The 22750-nt window shown below is 40.6% G+C and overlaps 1 protein-coding gene across 2 annotated transcripts in view; it reads right to left on the bottom strand.

The window, feature by feature from the left end:
* Positions 1 to 430: 430 nt before the first annotated feature.
* Positions 431 to 22750, bottom strand: part of ralba (v-ral simian leukemia viral oncogene homolog Ba (ras related)) — a 53903-nt gene continuing 31583 nt past the window's right edge. For both annotated transcript variants that reach the window (XM_078403328.1, XM_078403329.1), the window contains exons 3-5: positions 21458 to 21666; positions 2836 to 3013; positions 431 to 2233 (exon numbers count right to left, since the gene is read on the bottom strand). In XM_078403328.1, coding sequence (XP_078259454.1) covers positions 2114 to 2233; positions 2836 to 3013; positions 21458 to 21666 — 507 coding nt within the window. In that variant the 3' untranslated portion in view covers positions 431 to 2113. The remainder of the gene's footprint in view (positions 2234 to 2835; positions 3014 to 21457; positions 21667 to 22750) is intronic.

Raw genomic sequence — 22750 nt, 5'->3', positions numbered from 1 at the left:
GATTTAAAATTCATGCTTTAAGTTGGATAGGAAAATGAAATGCATTGATGGCACAAAGTGGATTGCCAAGCAGTAATTTGAAAAGGCAAATAGCTCCTAGATTAGCAATGTATAACAGTACTGAAAGGGACTCTGAACAGTCAACTTGCTGGCTTCAACAGAAACATTACCTACCAAGAGAAATGGCATCAGAAATAAAGTACACATGTTTGTTCTGCTGGCTCAGAATGCATTTTGAGTAGCTCTTTACAATCCTTCATTTATTGGCAACTGAGGCAAAAAGGTTTTTTAATTCAGATCCAGAGGTATTGTTTTTAATCTTCTATATCTCACACATGAAAAATAGAAATGTCACAAGGAATGATAAAGATGAATACTGGAGATTGAAGGAATGCAGAGACAAAAAAAATAATTAGTCAAGTTATGCTACTAGCTTTTATTTGTAAATCTTCATGTTGAAATATTTCAAATATTGATGACAAATCTTGATTGAAAAAAATGAATCTTGAAATTATTAGTCTTGTTAAACAGTGTAAACAATCTGGTAGCTATTTGGCAAATACAATATCACAGTTCAATATTAGCATAGAACCTCAACCCCTTTCATTCAACATAAAAGTTGCAATAAGATCATGGAAAGATTCAGTTATATACACAAGAGGGTGAAATTCAAGTTGCATGCAATTCGTGTTAAGGCAAATGTAGAAAATAAATTGCTGTAGTGTTTTAATGTACAAACTAACAATTTACCACCATTCAGAAATCATTCTTAAAACTTCAGAATAGTCAGTCGCATGTTATTACAGACACACTAATACAATACAATCTCATTCCTTTACAAATGTTAAAAACCGCAAGATATTGGTCCACTTGACACATTCATTGTATCCTTTGAAGCATTTGAAAGAACTGGATATTGGTTTCTTCGACACGAGTAGATAAAGGATAATATACATTTAAGCCATAATTGCTGTGTTTCACATGTAATAGTCGCGTGTTATAAGACATGATTAGTTTCAACAAATAGTTCAAACTTTTCATGATACTTGACCAAAGTAAGTCAGACAATGCAAAACATAATACCTTCCCGATTAATGTGCTGGTGTGGAATATTCAAGTGACGTGTCCCCCTACCTTGATACCAAGGACTCTACCCACTTTTAATTCACCATGTGGATGCAGAGAACGCAACATGATAGGCTTCAGGGACATTGCAAATGCTATTGTGCATTCAATGTATTATAGTGAAAGGCAAGTTACAATAGTGAGAAGTGTTAGTAGAGAATTAGGTCTAAAATGACCCATAAAGTTTTTTTCATTTTGCTGGGGTATTAAGCTAAGGGATGAAATTGTCAAGAAAATATTTTCAACCTGTGACAATTAAAAAATGAGCATTAATAGCAGAAATATGATCATGCTGTGCATGGTGAACTGCTTTTCTGGACTGATCGAAAAACCAGTAGTTGCTTTCATAAATGTGACATTACCATTGGGTTACAGTAACTAAAAGCAAGTTGGGGTTAATCATTCCCTTCTCCCTCAAATGAATGGCACAATTAGCAAGACCACAAATGGCAATATATAAAAGGGGATGACCAGTGTTCTCTCTACTATCAAATATCATTTTAATCACAAGGTTTTCACATTAAAAAGAAATCATACTTTGATGAACTAAAGAACAACAGGCTCACTATGCTGCCTTTTTATAAACCTGCCTCTTTACTTCGAAGTATTTGAAATCTGCCCTGTAATTTCCCAGAATAATTTTGTACAGTGGCTCTGAATAATTAACAGTTAGATGGACAAATAAATCAAGCAATCTAAATGGGAGATGGAAGCACATTTTGTTGATATGAGCAGTTGTTTAAAGTTAAGTGGCTGAGGAAAAAGAAAGCAAAGAAATACAAATTTTGAGTAGGTCTAAAGGATACAACATATTTGACAGTTCAAAGAGCAATGTACTGGCAATGTATCCAGCATTACCCAATATTCAAAATGAACACTGTTTTACTATAAAATAAACAGTGACCAATTATAAACAAACCAAGTGGCTAAATGAATACAAGTGCCCAAGTTCAAATTGCTGATAATCTACCCACTCACACAAAAATATTCACAGAATGCAACATCGTTCTCGGAGGCTCTTTTTGTTTCGGCTGCTCTTCTTTCCATTTTTATCTTTGTTTTCTGACATTTTCTTTGCTCGGACTTCTCTCATCAGATCAAAAAATACCTAAAGCAGAAATAATTTAATTTAAAAAATATACAAATAGCGTTTCACAAATCTGATAAGAGTTTTTCTTTGAAGAGGTTTTTTGAAGGAGGATTGCTGAGAGCAGGGCAGGAGACATTGTCAATGATCTTGTTGATAGTCCATGTGGCCAATGCCCTGCACAGTAGACTTGTCTGGAAGGTTAGGTTGCATGCAATCCAAGGTAAGCTTGCCAATTGGATGAAAGAGTCAGACCACCAACCACCCACCATCTTCCCCCCACCCCAATAGGTCAGCATGGGCGAGGTGGGCCGAAGGTCCCGTTTCTGCGCTGTACAATTCCGCGACTACCGACAATTGTACCTTTGAGGAAATGATCCACATTACACAATTGGCAGATCTAATGAGAAGTCTGCTCAAATAACATGGGTATGAGGTTTAAAAGAAATCTATTCTGGAAACTAGTTACAAAGCAATTGTATTGGAAAAGATAAAAGGTTCAGTCTGCATTAAGAAGAATACCAAAGAGTTAGTCCTTTATTATTCTTGATTCCGTATTCACCAAGTTAAAACATTACCTACATAGTTAAGCAATTAAATTATCCAATAAACAGAGTCCTCACCTTATCTACATTGGCTCGCGTTTTTGCTGAAGTCTCAACATATTGAACTCCCCATTCTTCTGCTTTGCTCCTTGCTTCTTCAACAGAAACTTGCCTCCGATCTTCCAAATCGGACTTATTACCCACTAAAAGTAATGGGATTTTATCTTCCTCTGCTTTCACACGGAGAATTTGCTCCCTAAAAATAATCATTCCATAATTACAATGAAGATTCAATACCAATTTGAAAAAAAGTTTTAAAAAACCAGTTAGATGACAATAGAGCAGTGATAACAATACTGATGTGATATTAGAGACAGTTCTGCAACACAAGCCCGTCATAGTCAGGCAGATTATTTTGCTTATTTTCACCAAATCTATTTGCCTGCATTTGATCCACATCATTATATGTTTTGCCTATGCAAGCGCCTGTCTAAATGTTTCTTAAACAGTGATTGTATCTGACTGCACCACTTCCATTGGCAGCAAGTTAGCAAGTTCCAGATATCTTCCACAAATCCCCTTTAAAACTCATTCCAGTCATCTTAAAACCACATCCTCAGTTTTCATACTTCTACCATGGGGCGGGGGGGGGGGAAGAGATTTTACAATCCACACGTTCTTATTTCTATATACCTCAATACCAGCGGTAGAGTTGCTGCCTTACAGCGAATGCAGCGTCGGAGACTCAGGTTTGATCCTGACTACGGGCGCCGTCTGTGCGGAGTATGTACGTTCTCCCCGTGACCTGCGTGGGTTTTCTCCGAGATCTTCGGTTTCCTCCCACACTCCAAAGGCGTACAGGTATGTAGGTTAATTGACTGGGTAAATGTTTTTAAAAAATTGTCCCTAGTGTGTGTAGGATAGTGTTAATGTGCGGGGATCGCTGGGTGGCGCGGACTCGGTGGGCCGAAGGGCCTGTTTCCACGCTGTATCTCTAAATCTAAACAAAAAATCTAAAACCTCATCATCTTCCAAGTCCACCATGGCAAATGCAGATTAGTAGTGTTCATTTAAGAATTGGCCCACATCACCTATCTCCACACAGAGATTAGTTCATAAGTTCTAGGAGCAGAATAAGGCCATACGGTCCATCATGTCTAATCCACCATTCAATCATGGCTGATCTATCTTTCCCTCTCTACCCCATTCTCCTGCTTTCGCCCCATAACCCCGGACACCCAGACTATTCAAGAATCTGTCAATCTTCACCTCAAAAATATCCACTGTTTAGTTTAGCGAGGAAACAGGCCCTTCGGCCCACTGAGTCCGCACCGACCAGCGATCCCCGCACATTAACGCTATCCTACACACACTAGGGACAATTTATACTTATACTAAGCCGATTAACCTACAAACCTGTATGTCTTTAGAGTGTGGGAGGAAACCGAAGATCTCAGAGAAAACCCACATGGTCACGGGAAGAACGTACAAATCCTGTAAAAGCAGCAACCTATAGTCGGGATCAAACCTGGGTCTTCGGCACAACAAGGCAGCAGCTCTACCACTGCGCGACCGTGCTGCCATTGACTTGGCCTCCACAATGATTTCTGATGATTCACCACCCTCTGACTAAAGAAATTCCTTCTTATCTCCTTTCTAAAGGCACGTCCTTTTATTCTGAGGCTATGGCCTCTGGTCCTAGACTTGGATAGAATGGATATGGAGACTATGTTTCTATTAGTGTCCAAGTCTCTCTACTTCTTAAGACCCCAAGGGAACCTGTTCTTTCTTGGCCACCCTATAGACTCTCATTAAGCTATTGCCATCAGTATATACTGGCCCCTTTTTGCTCTCCTAATTTCTACCCACTAGATATTTTTTTCACAAGACTCCTTTAACTTCAGTTGCCGATAGGTTAACTGGAGATGAAAATTTGAAAAGATTGGTGCTGGAATGAGATTTAAAAACAAAATAGGCAATAGCAAAATTACAAGGCAGCATCTAAGACAAAGGGTAGTGAGGAAAGAACCACAGGTCTAGAAAGGGGATTTTGACAGAAGTAAAGGGGTCACCGAGGTTGGAAGCAGGCCCTTCGGCCCAATTTGCCCATGCCAAGCAAGATGCCCCATCTGTACTATTCCCACCTGCCCGAGTTTGGCCCATACCCCTCCACACCTTTCGCTTCCAAGTATCCATCTTTTAACTTATTATTATACCTGCCTCAACTACCTCATCAGGCAACTCGTTCCAGATATATATATATCCATCACTATGTGAAAACGTTAGCCCTCAGGTTCCTATTAAATCTCTCCTCACTCTCTCCTTAAACCCATGTCCCCTGGTTCTTGATTCGCTTACTCTGGGTAAAAAATTGTCCATTCACCCGATCTATTTCCTTCATGATCTTATACACCTGCTGGGGAGTAGCAGCTTTTAAAAATATTAGTACAAGAACATACATGTAGGTAGGGATGATGATGTCAATGGAAAACCACTTAAAATTTCAAGTTTTAATTCTTTGGTTACTGGATGGCACCAGAATTATCCCCTTTGCTCTTTCTGCAGCTCCTGCCCAACCTGCTAAGCATCTGTTCTGAAAGCCAAGTCCTGTTCTCCAAGCAATGTTTGCATGTAGCAAAACTGGGTTTAAAAAAGTGACAGGGAAAAGATGCAATATTTTCTTTTTAAAGTAATAAAGCAAGTTGAGACAGGAAGTTTAGGCAGAAGGGAGATGAGATTTATTTTGTCAGTGATACTATGAAGCTGGCAAGATAACAAACAGTAGATCAGAAACAGACTAACTACTGCCTTTCTTCAAAGAAATGAGAAAGCTGCAGGCAAGTGCAGGCTCATTAGGTCAACTCTGAAAATAAGGATAATCACAAGTGAAATGAGGTAACGTGTAAACAGCAGTTGATACGGATTCAGAAAGGGGAAGATTTGGTATGAACTTAAACTATGAGGAACTGTCAACGTTAGAACTTAATTCAGGGAATTAGATAAAAAATAATGAAAGAATAAAAACTAATTGGTATAACTTGGGGAGTCGGGGTTAGTGTTTTTGCTGGTGGTCTAATTTGATGAAAAAGACCCCAACTCGGATAAGAAAAATATTAAGCACTTCAGCCATCAAATATGACACCGTAAAATGTGAAAGTTAAAGCATTGTCAACAAGATTTAAAAATCTTGTTTTCTGTGCAGATAGAAATCAAAGCAATAATTTGCCTATTTTACACAAGAACATTCAGAAAATCGAGCTCAAAATTGAAACGACCAATGATTGGAGAAAACAGGTCCATCAAATTCTCTGATTCTGCTGCTTAAATTGGTCACAATATTTCAGCTATCATATGCAGTGAAAACCAGAAAATTCCATCCATCTTATCAAGGGAATGTGTAGGAAGGAACTACAGATGCTGGTTTACACTGAAGATAGACAAAATGCTGGAGTCACTCAGGTCAGGCAGCATTTCTGGAAAAAAGGAACAGGTGATATTTCGGGCCTGAAAAAGGGTTCAGATCCAAAACATCACCCGTTCCTTTTCTTCAGAAATGCTGCCCGGCTGAGTCACCCCATCATTTTGTGTCTCTTCCAGTGAAATCAGTTTTATCCCTCACAAATGAGTTAAAATAAGCCGTGTACAGATTTATCCATTACAATTCTTAATTCGGCTATGGTTCAATTTAAATTATTCTCCATCGGTTAATCTGTACATTTAGAGTTTCATGCAATAATATTGAATGTCTGGAACAGAAGTGAGCCACCTGACCAACCATGCATTTCACCACTCAAAGACCAGTCTAATCCCACATTCTTTTTCAGTTATTATACTGAGCTCACATTCCTCAGCTCCCTACACGCACAGTTCAATGACCAGACACCAGGAATTGTTCAAATTCCTGATACCGTGAAAGTTGTCATGCATAACTTTTGCAAGGCTGAGAAAATAAAGACGGACATCAGATTAGATGTAACGTGTTTAGTTTCCAGCAATGGTTAACAAAAATGTCCCATAATCAAAGAATCTGATCGCCTGCCTGGTCTTTGCGTTCCTGCAACAAGACTCACACGCAACTGTGACAAGGCAGGTTAATCCACAAATACACAGTTTAAAGATTTAGCCAGGTAGAAACAGAGGTTCAAAGTGTGGCATGAAGCTCATTTACCACTTGCCGGCATGAGATCATGCAAACTTGTATTCCAATTAAATATATGGTGCAAAATTGTGTACCATACATCTTTACAGGGACAGACTACATCAGCTTAGCAAGCTAATGGAGTCAAGATCCACAAAGCACAAGATGAATACTCACCTTATTCAAAACAAAGGGCAGCATTGAAATTAATGCTATGATGGTAGTTGCTATGACGTTCTTTACAGATTTTGTGATGCTCAGTTGGATACAAATGCATCCAGAGTTAAATACATAAGTTCATAAGTCATAGGAGCAGACTTAGGCCAATTAACCCACCAAGTCTACTTTGCCATTCAATCATGTCTAATCTATCTTTACCTCTCAACCCCATTCTCCTGCCTTCGCCCCATAACCCTCCGCACCCTTATAAATCAAGATTTTTTCTATTACAAATCTCAAATTGTGGAGTACAGAGCCAAATAAATAAATGATGGGTCTTTGCCCCAAACATGATGGAGGGCATTGTACATTAACCCAATCATTCCCATAATCATTCTAGTAAACCTCCTCTGAACTCTCTCCAATGCCAGCACATCCTTCCTCAGTATGTGGCCCAAAACAGCTCACAATACTTCAAGTGCAGTCTGATCAGTGCCTTATAAAGCCTCATAATTTTATCCCTGTTTTTATATTATAGTCCATTCGAAAAAAATGCTAACATTGTATTTGCCTTCCTTACCACTGATTTAACTTGCAAATTAACCTTTGGGGAATCCTGCACCAGCACTCTAAAACCCCTTTGTAATTCTAGATCAATGAATTCGCAATCAATCTCAAGAAATTTTATCACAACATGTAGTGCTGGATTAATTCAGATTAGAAAATACGGGTAAATTAAGATCCAGATTTGATTTGAAGTGCCTCTCTCATCACATGTTGGTGGGGGGGGTGGAACTTTTAGGTCTCTTCCTCACGGCGCGGGGTGCGGCTCGGCCGCGGGGCCTAACAGTGCCCGGTGCGGCTCGGCCGCTGGACTTAACAGTGCCCGGTGCGGCTTGGCCGCGGGACTTTTCATCGCCCGGTGCGGCTTGGCCGCGGGACTTTACATCGCTGGTGCGGCTCGGCCGCTGGACTTAACAGTGCCCGGTGCAGCTCGGCCGCGGGACTTTACATCGCTGGTGCGGCTCGGCCGCTGGACTTAACAGTGCCCGGTGCAGCTCGGCCGCGGGACTTTACATCGCTGGTGCAGCTCGGCCGCTGGACTTAACATCGCCCGGTGCAGCTCGGCCGCGGGGCTTAACATCGCCCGGTGCAGCTCGGCCGCGGGGCTTAACATCGCCCGGTGCAGCTCGGCCGCGGGGCTTAACATCGCCCGGTGCGGCTCGGCCGCGGGACTTTACATCGCTGGTGCGGCTCGGCGGCGGGGCTTTACATCGCTGGTGCGGCTCGGCTGTGGGGCTTAACATCGCCCGGTGCGGCTCGGCCGCGGGACTTAGCTGCGCAAGGCTTGGTCGCGGAGCCTTCCATCGCCCGGCTCGGCCGCGAGACGTTTCAACGCCCGGTGCGACTCGGGCGCGGGGACTTCCATCCCCTTGCGGGGACTTCCATCCCCTTGCGGGGACTGTGCGGGTCCGTCGGGGACGAGCTGTCTGTCCGTGGGCGTGGGGAAGAGAGTGGAAGTTTTGTTGCCATCACAGTGAGGGGGTGTTTGGAGTCACTGTGATGGACGTTTGTGTTGGGGTTATGTGTCTTGTGTTCTTTTTTTGTATGACTGCTATGTAGTTTCGTTCGGTACCTTGGTACCGAATGACAAATAAAGCTCTGTTATGCTGTTATACTGTTATACTTGCTACGTAGAGAATGTTTAGTACAGTAGTCCTTCAGGTAGCATGAATAGAAACCTAACCTGCATGTTAACATGTTCTATTGTACCTACAACATAGCCACTAGGATTTTTACATGCCTGGTTAAATGACAAAGTCCCAAGGAGTTCACATGAAATAACACTCAATTTATATTAAACCACAAAACAATCGAAAAGATGGTTTAGAAAATGTGTGCAATTTGCAGTTGATCAAATACTATAGTAAACTATGGGCCAAAACGACGTTCATCTATATGTTTGATAAAGGATAAAAGATTTAAAATTAAACTGATGGAGAAGCCGCGGGGGGGGGGGGTGGGGGGAGAATTTTATTGTGCAGGCAATCATGACCAGAGCTATCCGTGATGGGATGGAGAGGAAGCTTTTGGGGTTGAGGAGGGTGTCATAGATCTCTGACAGATTGTGAAAGAAAGGGTGTCTTTACAAAATAAATACTCTGATAGATGCATCAGATCCCGAGACAATAGGTACTTAAATAACTGATGAAAGAATGGAATAGTCTAATATACAAGGATATAGACCAATGCTATTAAATGGGGTTACTTGGATTAGGGCACTTGGATTTTCAGAATGGACATGAACTGAAGGGCTAATTTCCATGCAGTACAACTCCATAATATTTGAAGAGTAGGAATTTCTCCTGTTATCCTTTTAACTTCTAAAAGTACAATTTAATCTTCTTTTGCTGTTCTTGGTATCTTGCTGAGTACAATTGATTTACATGTTTGCTTTTGCAAGGGAGACCATGTCAAGATTAATTAATTGGCATTGAAAACATTGAAATACCTTTGGGACCATCTTTATAGGTTTGAAATACAATTCAGAAAGTTTTGAAAGAAAAGACAATTTCACACATTTGGGACCTCTAAATGATTAGCATTACAGATATTCTCAAGTAGTTAGTAACCTGCAACTGGACTATTAAAAAAAAAAGGCCCAGTCCAGCACTTTGACTTCTTTTACAAACTTATGAACTTCCTCTAATTAAAACCAGAAGTATTTTTAAGGACAGAATATGAATAACATCGTGTATATGAGAAGGTTGGCTGGATGGCAGAAGGCAATAAAGGGGGGGGGGGGGTGCCAGTGACTAGCAGAGTTCCACAGAGGTCGGTGCTGGGGCAGCTACTCTTCACGTTGTATATTAATAATTTGGATGAGGGGATTGAAGGCCATGTGGCCAAGTTTGCAGATGATATGAAAATAGGCGGAGGGGCAGGTACTGCAGAGAAAGCAGGGAATCTGCAGAAGGATTTGGACAGGTTGGGAGAGTGGGCAGAGAAGTGACAGATGGAATATAGTGAAGCAAAGTGTGGAGTCATGCATTTTGTTAGTTGGAATAAAGGCATAGACTATGTTCTAAATGGGGAGAGAATTCAGAAATAGAGGTGCAAAGAGACTTGGAAGAGACTTATAATGAAGAGACCTCATTGAAACGTACCAAACAGTAAAAGGCTTGGATTGAGTGGATGTGGAGAGGATGTTTCACTGGTGGGAGAGTCTAGGACTAGGTCTAGCCTCAAAATTAAAGGACTTACCTTTAAGGAGGAAGTATTTCTTTAGTCAGAGGGTGGTGAATCTATGGAATTCTGCCACAGAAGGCTGTGGAGGCTATGAATGGATGTTTTTAAGGCAGATAGATTGATTCTTGATTTGTATGGGTGTCAGGGGTTATGGGGAGAAGGCAGGAAAATGGGTTTAGGAGGGAGATATAGATCAGCCATGATTGAATGGCAGAGTAGACTTGAGCGGCCGAATGGCCTAATTCTGCTCCTATCACTTATGACATGCACAAGGCTGCAAGAGAAGTTATCATAGCTCCTTCATTTAGGAAGTATAAGAAAATAACTGCAGATGCTGGTACAAATCGAAGGTATTTATTCACAAAATGCTGTAGTAACTCAGCAGGTCAGGCAGCATCTCAGGAGAAAAGGAATGGCTGGCGTTTCGGGTCGAGACCCTTCTTCAGACATTTAGGAAGAGAGTTTTAAATTATACACTGTTATATTTGTCCCCAACAGAGTAACATATTGAATCTAAACTCCCCACAATGTCCTGTTAAGGGGACATGCAAAGATTGCATATATGCCAGAGAAACTCAATTTACCAGAAAGGGAATAGGAACTTTAGAGTGACCCGACTAATAGAGTAGTACTGCAAATTAACCAGCAGAGGGCTTGTTAGCGCCAGGCAGCTCTAAACCAGCTTCCAACAGTAAGGCTTTGTTCTCGTTAAAAGAATGGAATTATCAATTAACAACCGAGCAATTACTGGAGTAACAGTACATGAAAGTAATATGAACATCCATGTCCATCTGTATAAAGATTTAAAATGTATTAAATAAAAGATTATAAAGGAATGTGTAGGAAGGAACCGCAGATGCTGGTTTAAACCGATGATAGACACAAAAAGGAGTAAATCAGCAGGACAGGCAGCATCTCTGGAGAAAAAAAATAACCTGAAGAAGGGTTTCAACCTGAAACGTCACACATTGCTTCTTTCCAGAGATGCCCGCTGTTACTCCAGCATTTTGTGTCAATCTTCATTATAAAAGAATGGATTTGTTCGTGAAGGGTGTAATTATTTTGGAATCTGAAAGTCAGTATATAAATGAAACTCTCTCCATTACAAACTGTTACCAGTACGAGTAAGTTAATAGCATTTAAAATAGTTGAATGGCTGAATGCACAAGTTAAAAATCGCAATATGTTTTATTCACAATAATCTTATATATATTTTTTTTTAAACACCAAGATTGCTTAACTATTCCAATAATGTCCAAGTGTGACTGTTAGAAGGGCCCTGACTCAAAGTGTCATTGTCCCATGTTCTCCAAAGACGTTGCCCGAGTTGCTGAATCACGTTCACAGGTTATAGGAGTAGAATTAGGCCATTTGGCCCACTCCGCCAGTCAATCATGGCTGATCTCTGCTTCCTAATCCCATTTTCATGCCTTCTCCTCATAACCCTTCACACCCGTTCTAATCACTCCAGCAGTCTTTTTAAGTGTGACTGTTACATGTTTCAATTAATTCAAGATATGTTTCAGCCCCTCAACCCACCCCACTGCATTCCCTTTAAGGGCAAATTTCTGTATCCTCCCCTTACACAATTAGTTCAAAGATGTAGTATGGAATTAAACAATCTTTTGTTTGATAATATTAGAAGCTAATAAAATACCTTTGCTCGGAAAAGGTGAAGTAGATGATCAGTGATGGGGCTGTAGTTGCAGGTCCCCCAATAGTTAGAGGAATCTGAGATGCACAGAGAGTCTACAGATAGCAATAAGAATAATAGGCTATTATTACTGAGAGATTTCAACCTTAATATTGACTGGGTCATCCATAGTACAAAGGTCTGGAATTTGCTCAATGTGTCCAAGAAAGTTTTCCTAATCAATATATAGGGAATCCAACAGTGGACCTGATCGTAGGAAACTAGGTAGGGCAATGAGTGAAGTGTCATAGGCAAACACTTTGGGACCGGTGACCACAATTCTATCAGTTTAAAAGTGGTTAGAGAGAAAGATAGGACTGGTCCACAAAGTCCTAAATTGTGTCAAGGTGAATTATTAAACATGAACTTGGAGGTCAATTGGGTGAGATCTCATCAAGTTCAAGTTCAAATGGGTAGCTTTTAAACGTGCAATATAGGAAGAGTTCAGACACAACATGCTCCTATTGGGATGAAGGGCCAGGCTGGGACGTGTAGGGAACCCTGATTTAAGAGATATTGAGGTCAGGAAAAATAAAGCATACATCGAAGCAAGGCAGTCAGAAGCAAGCAAATATCTAGTCAAGGACAAGTAGTTTAGGAATACACTGGAGGGGGAAAATGGCACAAGATGGATCTGGCAAGCATGACAAAGAAAAATTCCAAGAGATTCTACAGGCATGTTAAAAGTGAGAGAATAAGTCCCTTTAAAGATCAGCATTTCTCCAACCACTAAAACTGATGGTTGTCAATGTGGAGAGGCAAGAAATTTATTGAATATATTTTATCCAATTTTATTGTGAAGATAATTTAAGCTAAGGAATTGAGGCAAACATGATCTCCAGAACTAAACAAGCTGCCAAATTGGTATTCCCGGCCTTAATTTTCATCAAGATGAACGAATCCCCAGGGTTTGACCAAGTGCATCCTCTAACCTTGTGGGAAGCTAGGGAAGAAACTGCAGAGCCCCTTGCAGATGTATTTGCATCATCTTTAGCCACAGGCAAGGTTCTGGAAGACTGGAGGCCATTAATATAGTGTTGTTATTTAACGAGGACAAGGAATATCACGTACAGTTTTGGTTACTCTGCGATAGGAAAAACATCAGTAAGCTGGAAGAAGTGCAAAGATTTGAGAATATTAAAGACAAAACAAATTGCTGGAGGAGCTCAGTAGGTCAGGCTGAATCTGAGCAGGGATACGGACAGACAATACATCAGGTCAGGACCCATACCAGAATGTTGCCAGGGCTCGAGGGCCTGAGTTGTAGGGAAAGGTTGGACAGGCTAGGACGTTTGTTGCATGGAACAGGAGACTGAGGGGTAATCTTCTAGAGATATACAAAAATCATGAAAGGCACAAATAAAAATGTGCAGTCATTTTCCAAGGGAAGGGGAAGTCAAAAAACCAGAGGGCATAGTTTTAAGGTGAGAGAGGAAAGATTTAATAGAGACCCGAGGGGTAACTTCTTTCACAGAGCTGCCCAGAGAAATTGGTCGATAAAAGTACAATAACAATTAAAAGGCATATGAACAAGTATATTGAGAGGAAAGGTTTACAAGGATATGGGGTAAGCACAGATAAATGGGACCAGACGAAGAACTACAGATGCAGGTTTACTAGTTGGATTAGCTTGAATATACCATGTTGGAATAGTTGGGCCAAATGGCCTAATTTTGTGCTATATGCAAAGAAAATTTAAGCTAGCCATTCAGCTCAAATCAAAATAACAACATTAAGTTAAATTGAAATGCAACAGGATATTTAAAGGTTTTCTAGCATAAAGCCAATATCTCCAGGAGTTGCATAACCATCTGACTTTTAAAGATTGAAATCCTTCAGGGGATTAAAAAACTTTGAGATTGATTTATAGTTACCATGGGGGAAAAACGTAAACAGGGAGTTCCAAAAATCCTTAGATCTCTCTTCCGTCACTACAGCTGACACCTTAAAATAACTAAACTTCAGCTACGAACAAGTCATTACCAGCCACCAGGATTAGAAGACGAAGACAATGTATGTTAAAGCATTACATGAATAAACACCAGCTGTAACTTGCTGAATAGGTAATGCTTGTGTAAGATGGACATCAAATAAATGCAAACTCAATCATCAAAGAGAACAATCTTGCAGGGGGTTCTTTATCCTCTTCCCACCACTACTCCTGAACCAATGGTCAATCACATTACAACTGTACCTCAACACAAACCACTGTTCATAAGATTAAAAATCCTGTGCCCAAAACTGCCCTGTGAGAGTATTCATGCAATATGGGCAAAATATAATGATGCCCCTCAATTCAGCTTTAAGTAACTGAATTTTGTACCCTTGAATTTTGAGGATATGGGGAGAGAGGGTGGAACTAATGATATCATGCAAGCTTATGCAGAAACAAGGAACTGTTGATGCTGGCTTACAAAAGAAAAGACAAAGTGCTGAGTATCTCAGCAGATTGGGCAGCATCTTTGGAGAACCTGGATAGGTGATATTTTGGGTCAGGTTGGAAATCGGAGCACATGGAGTAAACCCACACAGTCACAGGGAGGACGCGTAAATTCCACACAGAGAGCACCAGGATTGAACCCAGGTATCTGGCACTGTGAGGCAGCAGCTCTACTGTCATTGTGCGGTTAACCATTTTTATTTCGACAGATGCTGCATAAATGAGCGTTACCAGCATTTTATAACTGAATGGGCCACAGTTTAGTGCATGAAGTCTAATGATATTTCAAACCTGCACACTAATGATTTATTCAATTCCATCCATGATATCTCATGCTAATAAGAGTAAATATTACATTTCAGCTAACAAAAGCATGTTATAAGAAATGGGCATGGACTTTTACTTTTTTCTTTCCACAGATGCTGCTGCGCCCAATGTAAAAGAAAAATTTCACTGTACCTCTGTACATGCGACACTAAAGAACCATTGATTTCCAGTACTTGCTAATTAGTTTCAATTTCCAACACCTGCAGTACTTTGTATTTGAAATATTGTTCATTGAGAATTGCACAGCAATTTATATTCTTAGTTACAATTTAAACCTTTCTTACCAATGCTCAATTTAGTTATCGCCAGGACAATGGCTCCAGGTCTCAAAGCCAAGTCCAAACAGATCAAAGAGTTGAATTCAAGAGGTGGCAAGAATGACCAAGTACAGCATGAAAGAGTCCTGGCAAAAGTCAACATGGATCAAGCAGAAAAAGCCTTGACAAACAAAAGACTGCAGATGCTGGAATCTTGAGCAAAATGCTGGAGGAATTCAACAGGTCAAGCAGCATGAAGGAAATGGACATGCAATGTTTCAGGTTGGTACCCTTCTTTGGTCTGTCAAAAGCACCCCACGAGTGCAGTTGTACCTTGTGCATAGGAAGATGGTTGTGGTGGTTGAAGGTTAATCAGTCCAGCTCTACAACTTCACTGAAGGAGGTCCCAAGAGCACTGTCAGAAGCCCAAACATCTTTAGCTGGTTTATCATGACCTTTCATATCCCCCCCCCCCCCCCCACCCACCCCCAAATTCAGAAGAGATGTTCACTTGTGAGTGCATAATGTTTAAACCCATTCATAATTCCTCAATAAATGTAGCAAACCAACCTTGCATGTATTAAAATCTAGGTAACATTCAGGCATGGATGGGCAAGGAACAGTCATATCACAAGTGCTAGGCAATTTCAATCTCAAATACGTCAAAATATAATTCCAACCTTTATCATTGCTACCACTGCAATCCCAATCAACACTGAAATCACCACTGACCTCAAACTCAACTAGATCAGCCAAATATGCTGGCCACTGAGAAGGATGGGTTAGAGACAAGATATCGTGCAGCAAGTGACTCACATGAGATCCCAAAGCCTTTTCACCATCTACAAGGCAGTTGTCAGAAGTATGATAGAATACTCTGCTTCTCTGAATGAGTGAGGCCTCAACAAAAGCAGCTCAACATACCTCGACTGGTATCCCATCTATCACTCCAAGTATTCACTCTACCACCAAACACTGGCCACAGTGTGTACCATCAACAAAATCCACCAGTTACTCACCTACTCAACTACTACATCAGATGCAGATCCACAATCTCGACATTATGAAGAGTTTCAGGCATACGTAATCATCACCAACCACACAATTTCCTTCAAAAGACATCTCATACATCAAATAATTACCATTCCTTTGCCTCTGGAATACAATTCAGGAAATAGTGAAAGGCCTGGATACAGTGGATGCAGAGAGGATGTTTCCATTGGTTGGCGAGTCTAGGACCAGAGACCATAGCCTCAGAATAGGACATATCTTTAGAAAGGAAATGAGGAGGAATTTCTTTCGTCAGAGGATGGTGAATCTGTGGAATTCATTGTTATTCATTGGCTGCGGAAGCCAAGTCAATGGATATTTTTAAGGTGGAGATTGATATATTCTTGCTTAGTAGAGGTGTCAGGGGTTTTGGGGAGAAGGCAGGAGAATGGGGTTGAGAGGAAAAGATAGATCAGCCATGATTGAATGGTGGAGACTTGATGGGCTGAATGGCCTAATTCTACTCCTATAATTTATTGACTCATTATGTAATGTATACCAAATAGCTGTGGGTATAACTTCACACTGAAAAATATGTTGATGGATATAGCAGCTCACCACATACTCAACCGCAATGAAAGAAGGATAATTAAGGCTGATCTTACCAGCAACACCTAATAGATTCCAAAGTTGTGGAATGTATTACTGGGAATGTATGTAATACAACAAAACAATAAACTCTGACTCATCCTGTCGATCTTCACAGTGCGCTGTACCAAAAAGACTTGAAGTATCATCAAGACTGCCTGCGACCCTGGCCATTCTTTTCTCTTTTCTACCTTCTGGGAGAAGATAGAGGAGCTTGAAAGCCTGAACATCTAGACTCAAGAACAGCTTTGTCCCTACAACAATCAGATTCGTAAACCATACTCCCTTACTGGAGGTGCAGCCTCTTAACTTAGGGCGGCATGATGGTGCAGAGGTAGAGTTGCTACCTTACAGTGCTAACAGCACCAGAGACCCGGGTTTGATCATGACTACGGGTGCTGTCTGTACAAAGTTTGTACGTTCACCCCATGGGTTTTCTCTGAGAACTTGTTTTCTCCCACACTCCAAAGGTTAATTGGCTTGGTATAAATATAAATTGTCCCTCGTGTGTGTAGGACAGTGTTAATGTGCGGGGATCGCTGGTTGGTGTGGACTCGGTGGGGCGATGGACCAATTTCCACAAGTATTAGAATCTTATTGAGAAATGATACATTATAAAGTGCCATTTTCTAGATGTTTTAAGTTAAGGCAGAAGAAGATCCACTCTTGGACAAAATCCTTCTCATAATCTACCTTACTGCACCATTTTATCACACCATGGCTTCAACGTGTCTCAAGCCAAGCTCAATTAGAAGTAACTTTGTACTTTAAATTTCAAAGTTATTGAGTTAGCTTAGAACTATTTTGAAGTTGCCTTGAGCTATACAAAACCTGCATGCTAGGAGTTAATAATGTTTTTGGTGTAAACCTTATGGCACAATATTTTCTGGCAGCAGCAAGAGGTTCGTGCTCAGCATTCCCTCAAGTACTAGACCCCCACGTATCTGGAGCTGATAATCGAGCATCAACTTTCTGAATGCAGTTAGGTGCAATATGTTGGGCGAGACCTCAAACAGCACAATGCTTTCTGGCAGTGAGTGACAAATCCCACTCAAATACCCTTGAGAACCAGTCAAACCATACATACGGAGAGTTGTGAATTTGTGGAATTTGCCTCAGAAGGCAGTGGAGACCAATTCACTGGACGCATTCAAAAGAGTTAGATAGAACTCTTCGGGCTAGCAGAATCTAGGGGTATGGAGAGAAGGCCGGAACAGGGTACTGATTGTGGATGATCAGCCATGATCACATTGAATGGCGACGCTGACTCGAAGGGCCGAATGGCCTACTCCTGCACCTATTGTCTATGTATCTATGTAACTTGCTTACAGACCGACAAGGTTATCCATGAACTTCAATATTTACAAATTACTGGCATTCAAACATACAAAAATCTTCAAGTAATCACACAACTTTAAATATTTCAAGAAGTTAAACGTAATGCAATTCAGATATTAATTCAAGAACTGTTAACAGAGGCTTGTCTCCTTTAAAGTCATTCCTTTCTCCTGAGATAGAGTCAGGAAAGTAAGCTGTTAATTGATTGCCCAGTGCAAAGGCTGGAAAAACCAATAAGTCACACACAGGTAACCCACATGGGGGGTGGGCAGGAGAGTTGTGCCCCCAAAAAAATGCCCGTATTGCGATTGACTATAATGAGTAGTGTCTTCTACATACATGTCAAGAAATTAAAGTTGGAAAAAATTGCTGTATTTATTAGCCGCACCAACCCACACAAATTATGTGTGCAGGAATTTTATGCCACACCACAACTTTTTGGGTGGTGATTTGAAAATTCTGCAAAGATGAATTTCCGTTACCAGAATGGCCTCACTGCAGAAGTCATGTGTACATTTTTTCATTGTAAATAAACTTGCAGCCACGAAGCTGCCACTATGTACGAAACTTCTACCTGGAAATGGAATCCAAAGAGTTACCAATTGGTAGGGAATCTAGCAGCTCCAAGAACTGCCAGCATCTCCATGATAATCTATCAGAGTTGTTCAGTGGCTTTATGCTGCTCATTGGCAATTTCAAGGCAGAACCTTTGAATCCAAGAACAAGAAAAACGAGTCATTTCCACTCCAGTGGAGGAGTGGAAGATGCCCATTACCAACTACCACATAGTCTTGGCAGGGCAAGGTCTGGGTCCAATGGCAAGGAGATCTAGGATCATTGTACATCAGACACTAAAACTGCAGATGGACAAACTGTTGGAGGAACTCAGCAGGTCAGGCTGCATCTATGGAAGCACAGGGAGGGTTTATATTTTGGGCCAAGGCCCTGCATCAGGACAGGGTGCAATAGGAAGGTGGCCAGTATGAAGATTCTCAAGGATGTTACTAGGACAGGAGAGTTTGAATGGCAAGGAGAGACAAGATAGGCTGGGGCTATGTTTCCTGGAGCACAAGAAGTTGCAGGGCGACATTTTGAGGTGTACAAAATCATGAAAGGCATAGTTAACACGAACGGCTAAAACTAGAGAACAAATTTAAGGTCAGAGAGAAAAGATTTAAAGGGGACATGAGGAGAGATTTCATCACAAAGTGCGATGGGTATGTGGAACAAGCTGGCAGAGCTGCTTTTGGGTCACCCTTCCTATCCCTCTCTCCCACATGGTTCCATCTGCCTATCACCCCTTCCTTATCAATCTAGAAATATCACCCAACAGCTTCAGTCTCTAAATTCCACCACTTCACTCAGCCAGTTCTATTTGCCCATCATCCCCACTCAGCTGGTTCCACCAGTCAGTCTCTCCCCTCTCTCACATCTTTAGACTGGCCATCACCCCTCCAAACTCAGTCCTGATATAGGGTCTCAACCCAAAACATCGACCATCCCTTTGCCTCCACAGATATTGCTTATCTTGCAGAATTCCTCTGGTAATTTTGTTTTGTTCATTGCAAACCAGTCTCTGCTGCACAAACACTTCCTCGTCTTCCTTCGAGGTGCTTGCCATCACAGGCCTCGTCCAGTTTTCCTCCAAACTCTCCTCAGCCTACAACTGCCCCCTCATTTCCAACACCCTCCTGCTTCAGCCTTCCTTTCCTTGATTCCTCTGCTCTTCCCATCCACCCCAACTCTTGTCCACTCCACTGGTCCATCAGACACACTGTCCAAAGCACATGGCTTTCCCCAAACCTTTCAGGCTTCCAAAGCATCAAAAATATATCTGAATGCAGATGAAGCGCACAAGGAATCAGGCAACAACAAGAGATGGAGCTTGAAGTGGGCTGGTCGAATTAGTTGCATTTGATCTTAAAAGACTATTTAAATTTTAACCACACATCTGCTTTCTTTAGCCTTGGGTCCGATCTTAAACTTTTGAAGTTCAAATGAGCTGCTGTTTTTTAAAAAGAGTACATCATATATCAAAGAGTAATTGCAGCACTTGTGGAAAACCCAAGTTGTCAACTCAGTTTATTTTCATTCAAGGTATCTACACTAGGCAATTTGCCAAAATAAACTCTCTGGAGAAAGAGCTCTTGCAATGCACTACACAAATGATTCCTGGTATATCAAGATAAAAGTACTCATAATGTTGCCTCTTAAGAGAACGGGATAGTTCTGCCAATGGAAACTGTAGATCATGCCAAGGAGCAGAGGAAAAATGAAGGGTCAAGGTGGAATATAAATGCAAAAGTATAAACTTTCAAGTACCATCTTACCACAATGTTGAGTTGGATTTTATTTTAAGGATAATTAATCTGCTAACTTCCCAAGGAACAATGAACAAACTGTAGTTTTAGTTTGACAGACCATAATGACAGCTAAGTCACTCCAAGTGTGCCTGCAACAACGTGGAAATTGTACTGAAGTATTGTAAAGCTATCTTCAAATAAATTAGTGCACAAAGTCACGAGGAATAGATTCTATTCCACTCTAGAGTCTCTTACCTAGAGTGGGGGGAATTGAGAACCAGTGGGCATTGGTTTAAGGTGAGGGGGGAATGATTTAATAAGAACCTGAAGGGTAACCTTTTCACAGAGGGTTATGGGTGGATGGAAGGAGCTGCCGGAAGAGGTAGTTGAGGCAAGTGGCCATTGCAACGTTTAAGAAACATTTATACGTACTAACATTTTTGATGAGGTTATTGAAGGGTGACCAGGAGAGCACCATAAGAGTTAAACGCAACTGCAAACATCTCACAACCCATGCCACATAGGCTACACTCGCCAAACTTTGGTCAAGGGAAAATTTCACCCAACGGAACACTGCATTTATTACTGGACTAATAAATCTATGTTTAGATTTCTCAGAAAACTCCCCCCACCCTGGCAACAGAATGAAAAATGGCAACGGTTTCCAAGCATGAGACAAAACTATTTGGAAGGGCATCAAATACTGGGAGGTTAGGATTGCTTAGAAATAAAAGGGCAGTTGATTTTCAACCAAACTCTTATAAGAAGTTATGGGATAAATTATCAAAGAAAGCCAAAATAGAAAACAGATGGGTTAAGAATTGAATGGATGACCCCCAGAGAAACAAGTGACCAGGGACTGCATTGTTAGATTAATCTAATCAAAAAAGGCTCAAAGATAGTCAACCTACTTTATTTTACTAACTGCAAAACTCAGTGTAAATTGTTTTTAGCTACAATTGTTGAAAGTACTACGATTTTACCAAAATGCATCCTTTTTAAAAATTGACAAGGCTGCACAGAAATCACACGCAGTTCCTTATTACAAAATATTAACACAAACATTTACAATAATCAAGAATATAGGATGAAGTAATACACAACTGCCATTTTAAAAATGCTGCAAGGCAAAGAATCAGGTTATCTTTAACTACTTACCTAAATTCTACAGTGGCAGTAAATGATTCTTGCTCAGTTATCGAGAAGACACAAAGAAAACCCTCCCCACTACGGAAATAGTTATCCCGAATGGCTGCATAATCTTCCTGCCCAGCAGTATCCAAGATGTCTATCTGCACCTCCTCGCCATCCAGGACAACTTTTTTCCTGTAACTGTCAGCTTTAGTTGGCTCATAGTCTTCAACAAACTGCAAGAGACAATTAAAATATTATAGTATCACATTGTTTGTCCCATTCCTAGATCTCATACGATTGTCATTCCTACCACGTTCTCCAATTCTTTATTTATATGCCCTCCTATCCCACCCTTTAGTTGAGTATCTTTATTTTGCATCCCACCTCAATCGATTATAATCAAAATAAAGATCATATATCTTTACTGCTCACTGTCCAATTAAATTTGATGTGCACAAATTAGTAAACATAACACAAAAGCTATAAAAATATCTTAATTAAAAAGGCGTAATTTAAAATGTTCAAGTTCTACAATCTGAAATATTAGATGAGGAAAGCAATGACTCAGACAAATTACACCAACACAAAACTTCCATGTTTAATTCAAAATGCATGTATTTAAGCAGATCAAAATCATCACTACAACCCCAAATGTTTTGAATAATACGTTGGCTAGGAGCACAAAGGAGAACCACAAGATGTGCCGGGGCAGGTTTTGCTTTTTTAAAACACACAAGTGGTGAGTGCCTGGAAAGTGCTGCCAGGAATGGTGGAGACACATACGATGGTGTTTAAGAGGTTTGCAGATAGGTACATGGACATGCAGGGAAATGAAGAGATATGGACCATGTGCAGACAGATAAGATCAGATTGGCTTGTCATCACGTTCAGACATTATGAGCCAAAGGGACTTGCTCTTGTGCTGTACTTTATGTTCAATAATTTAAAACAAATCAATAGCTAATATTGCGGAAGTGTTAAAAGTATCACCATGACTGCTTCTGGTGAGGCAAATAGCTTCTCATCTTTGAGATGATACCTGTGAAAATAATTTTAAATTGACAGCCATACTTCATCTAATGAATCTATAATGATGGATTTTCCTCAAATGCGTGAGATCAACTAAGTGTGCCAGTCAATTTATTTAAAATTTTCAGAAAATGAAGATGAGCAAAGGTGAATACTGCTATATTCATCATCTGTTATTATATATGGCAGCAAATGAAAGATTAACAATACTTTTCCCAAACCAAAAGAATTCAGTCTTGCATTAACAAAATGAAGCAATTCAATATTTTCTGGGTGCACAAAAAACTG

The sequence above is a fragment of the Rhinoraja longicauda genome, chromosome 8, assembly GCF_053455715.1.
Source record: "Rhinoraja longicauda isolate Sanriku21f chromosome 8, sRhiLon1.1, whole genome shotgun sequence".
NCBI classification, from domain to species: Eukaryota; Metazoa; Chordata; class Chondrichthyes; order Rajiformes; family Arhynchobatidae; genus Rhinoraja; species Rhinoraja longicauda.
The sequence above is the reverse complement of the archived record's forward strand: the minus strand, read 5'-3'. Positions and strand labels throughout refer to the sequence as shown.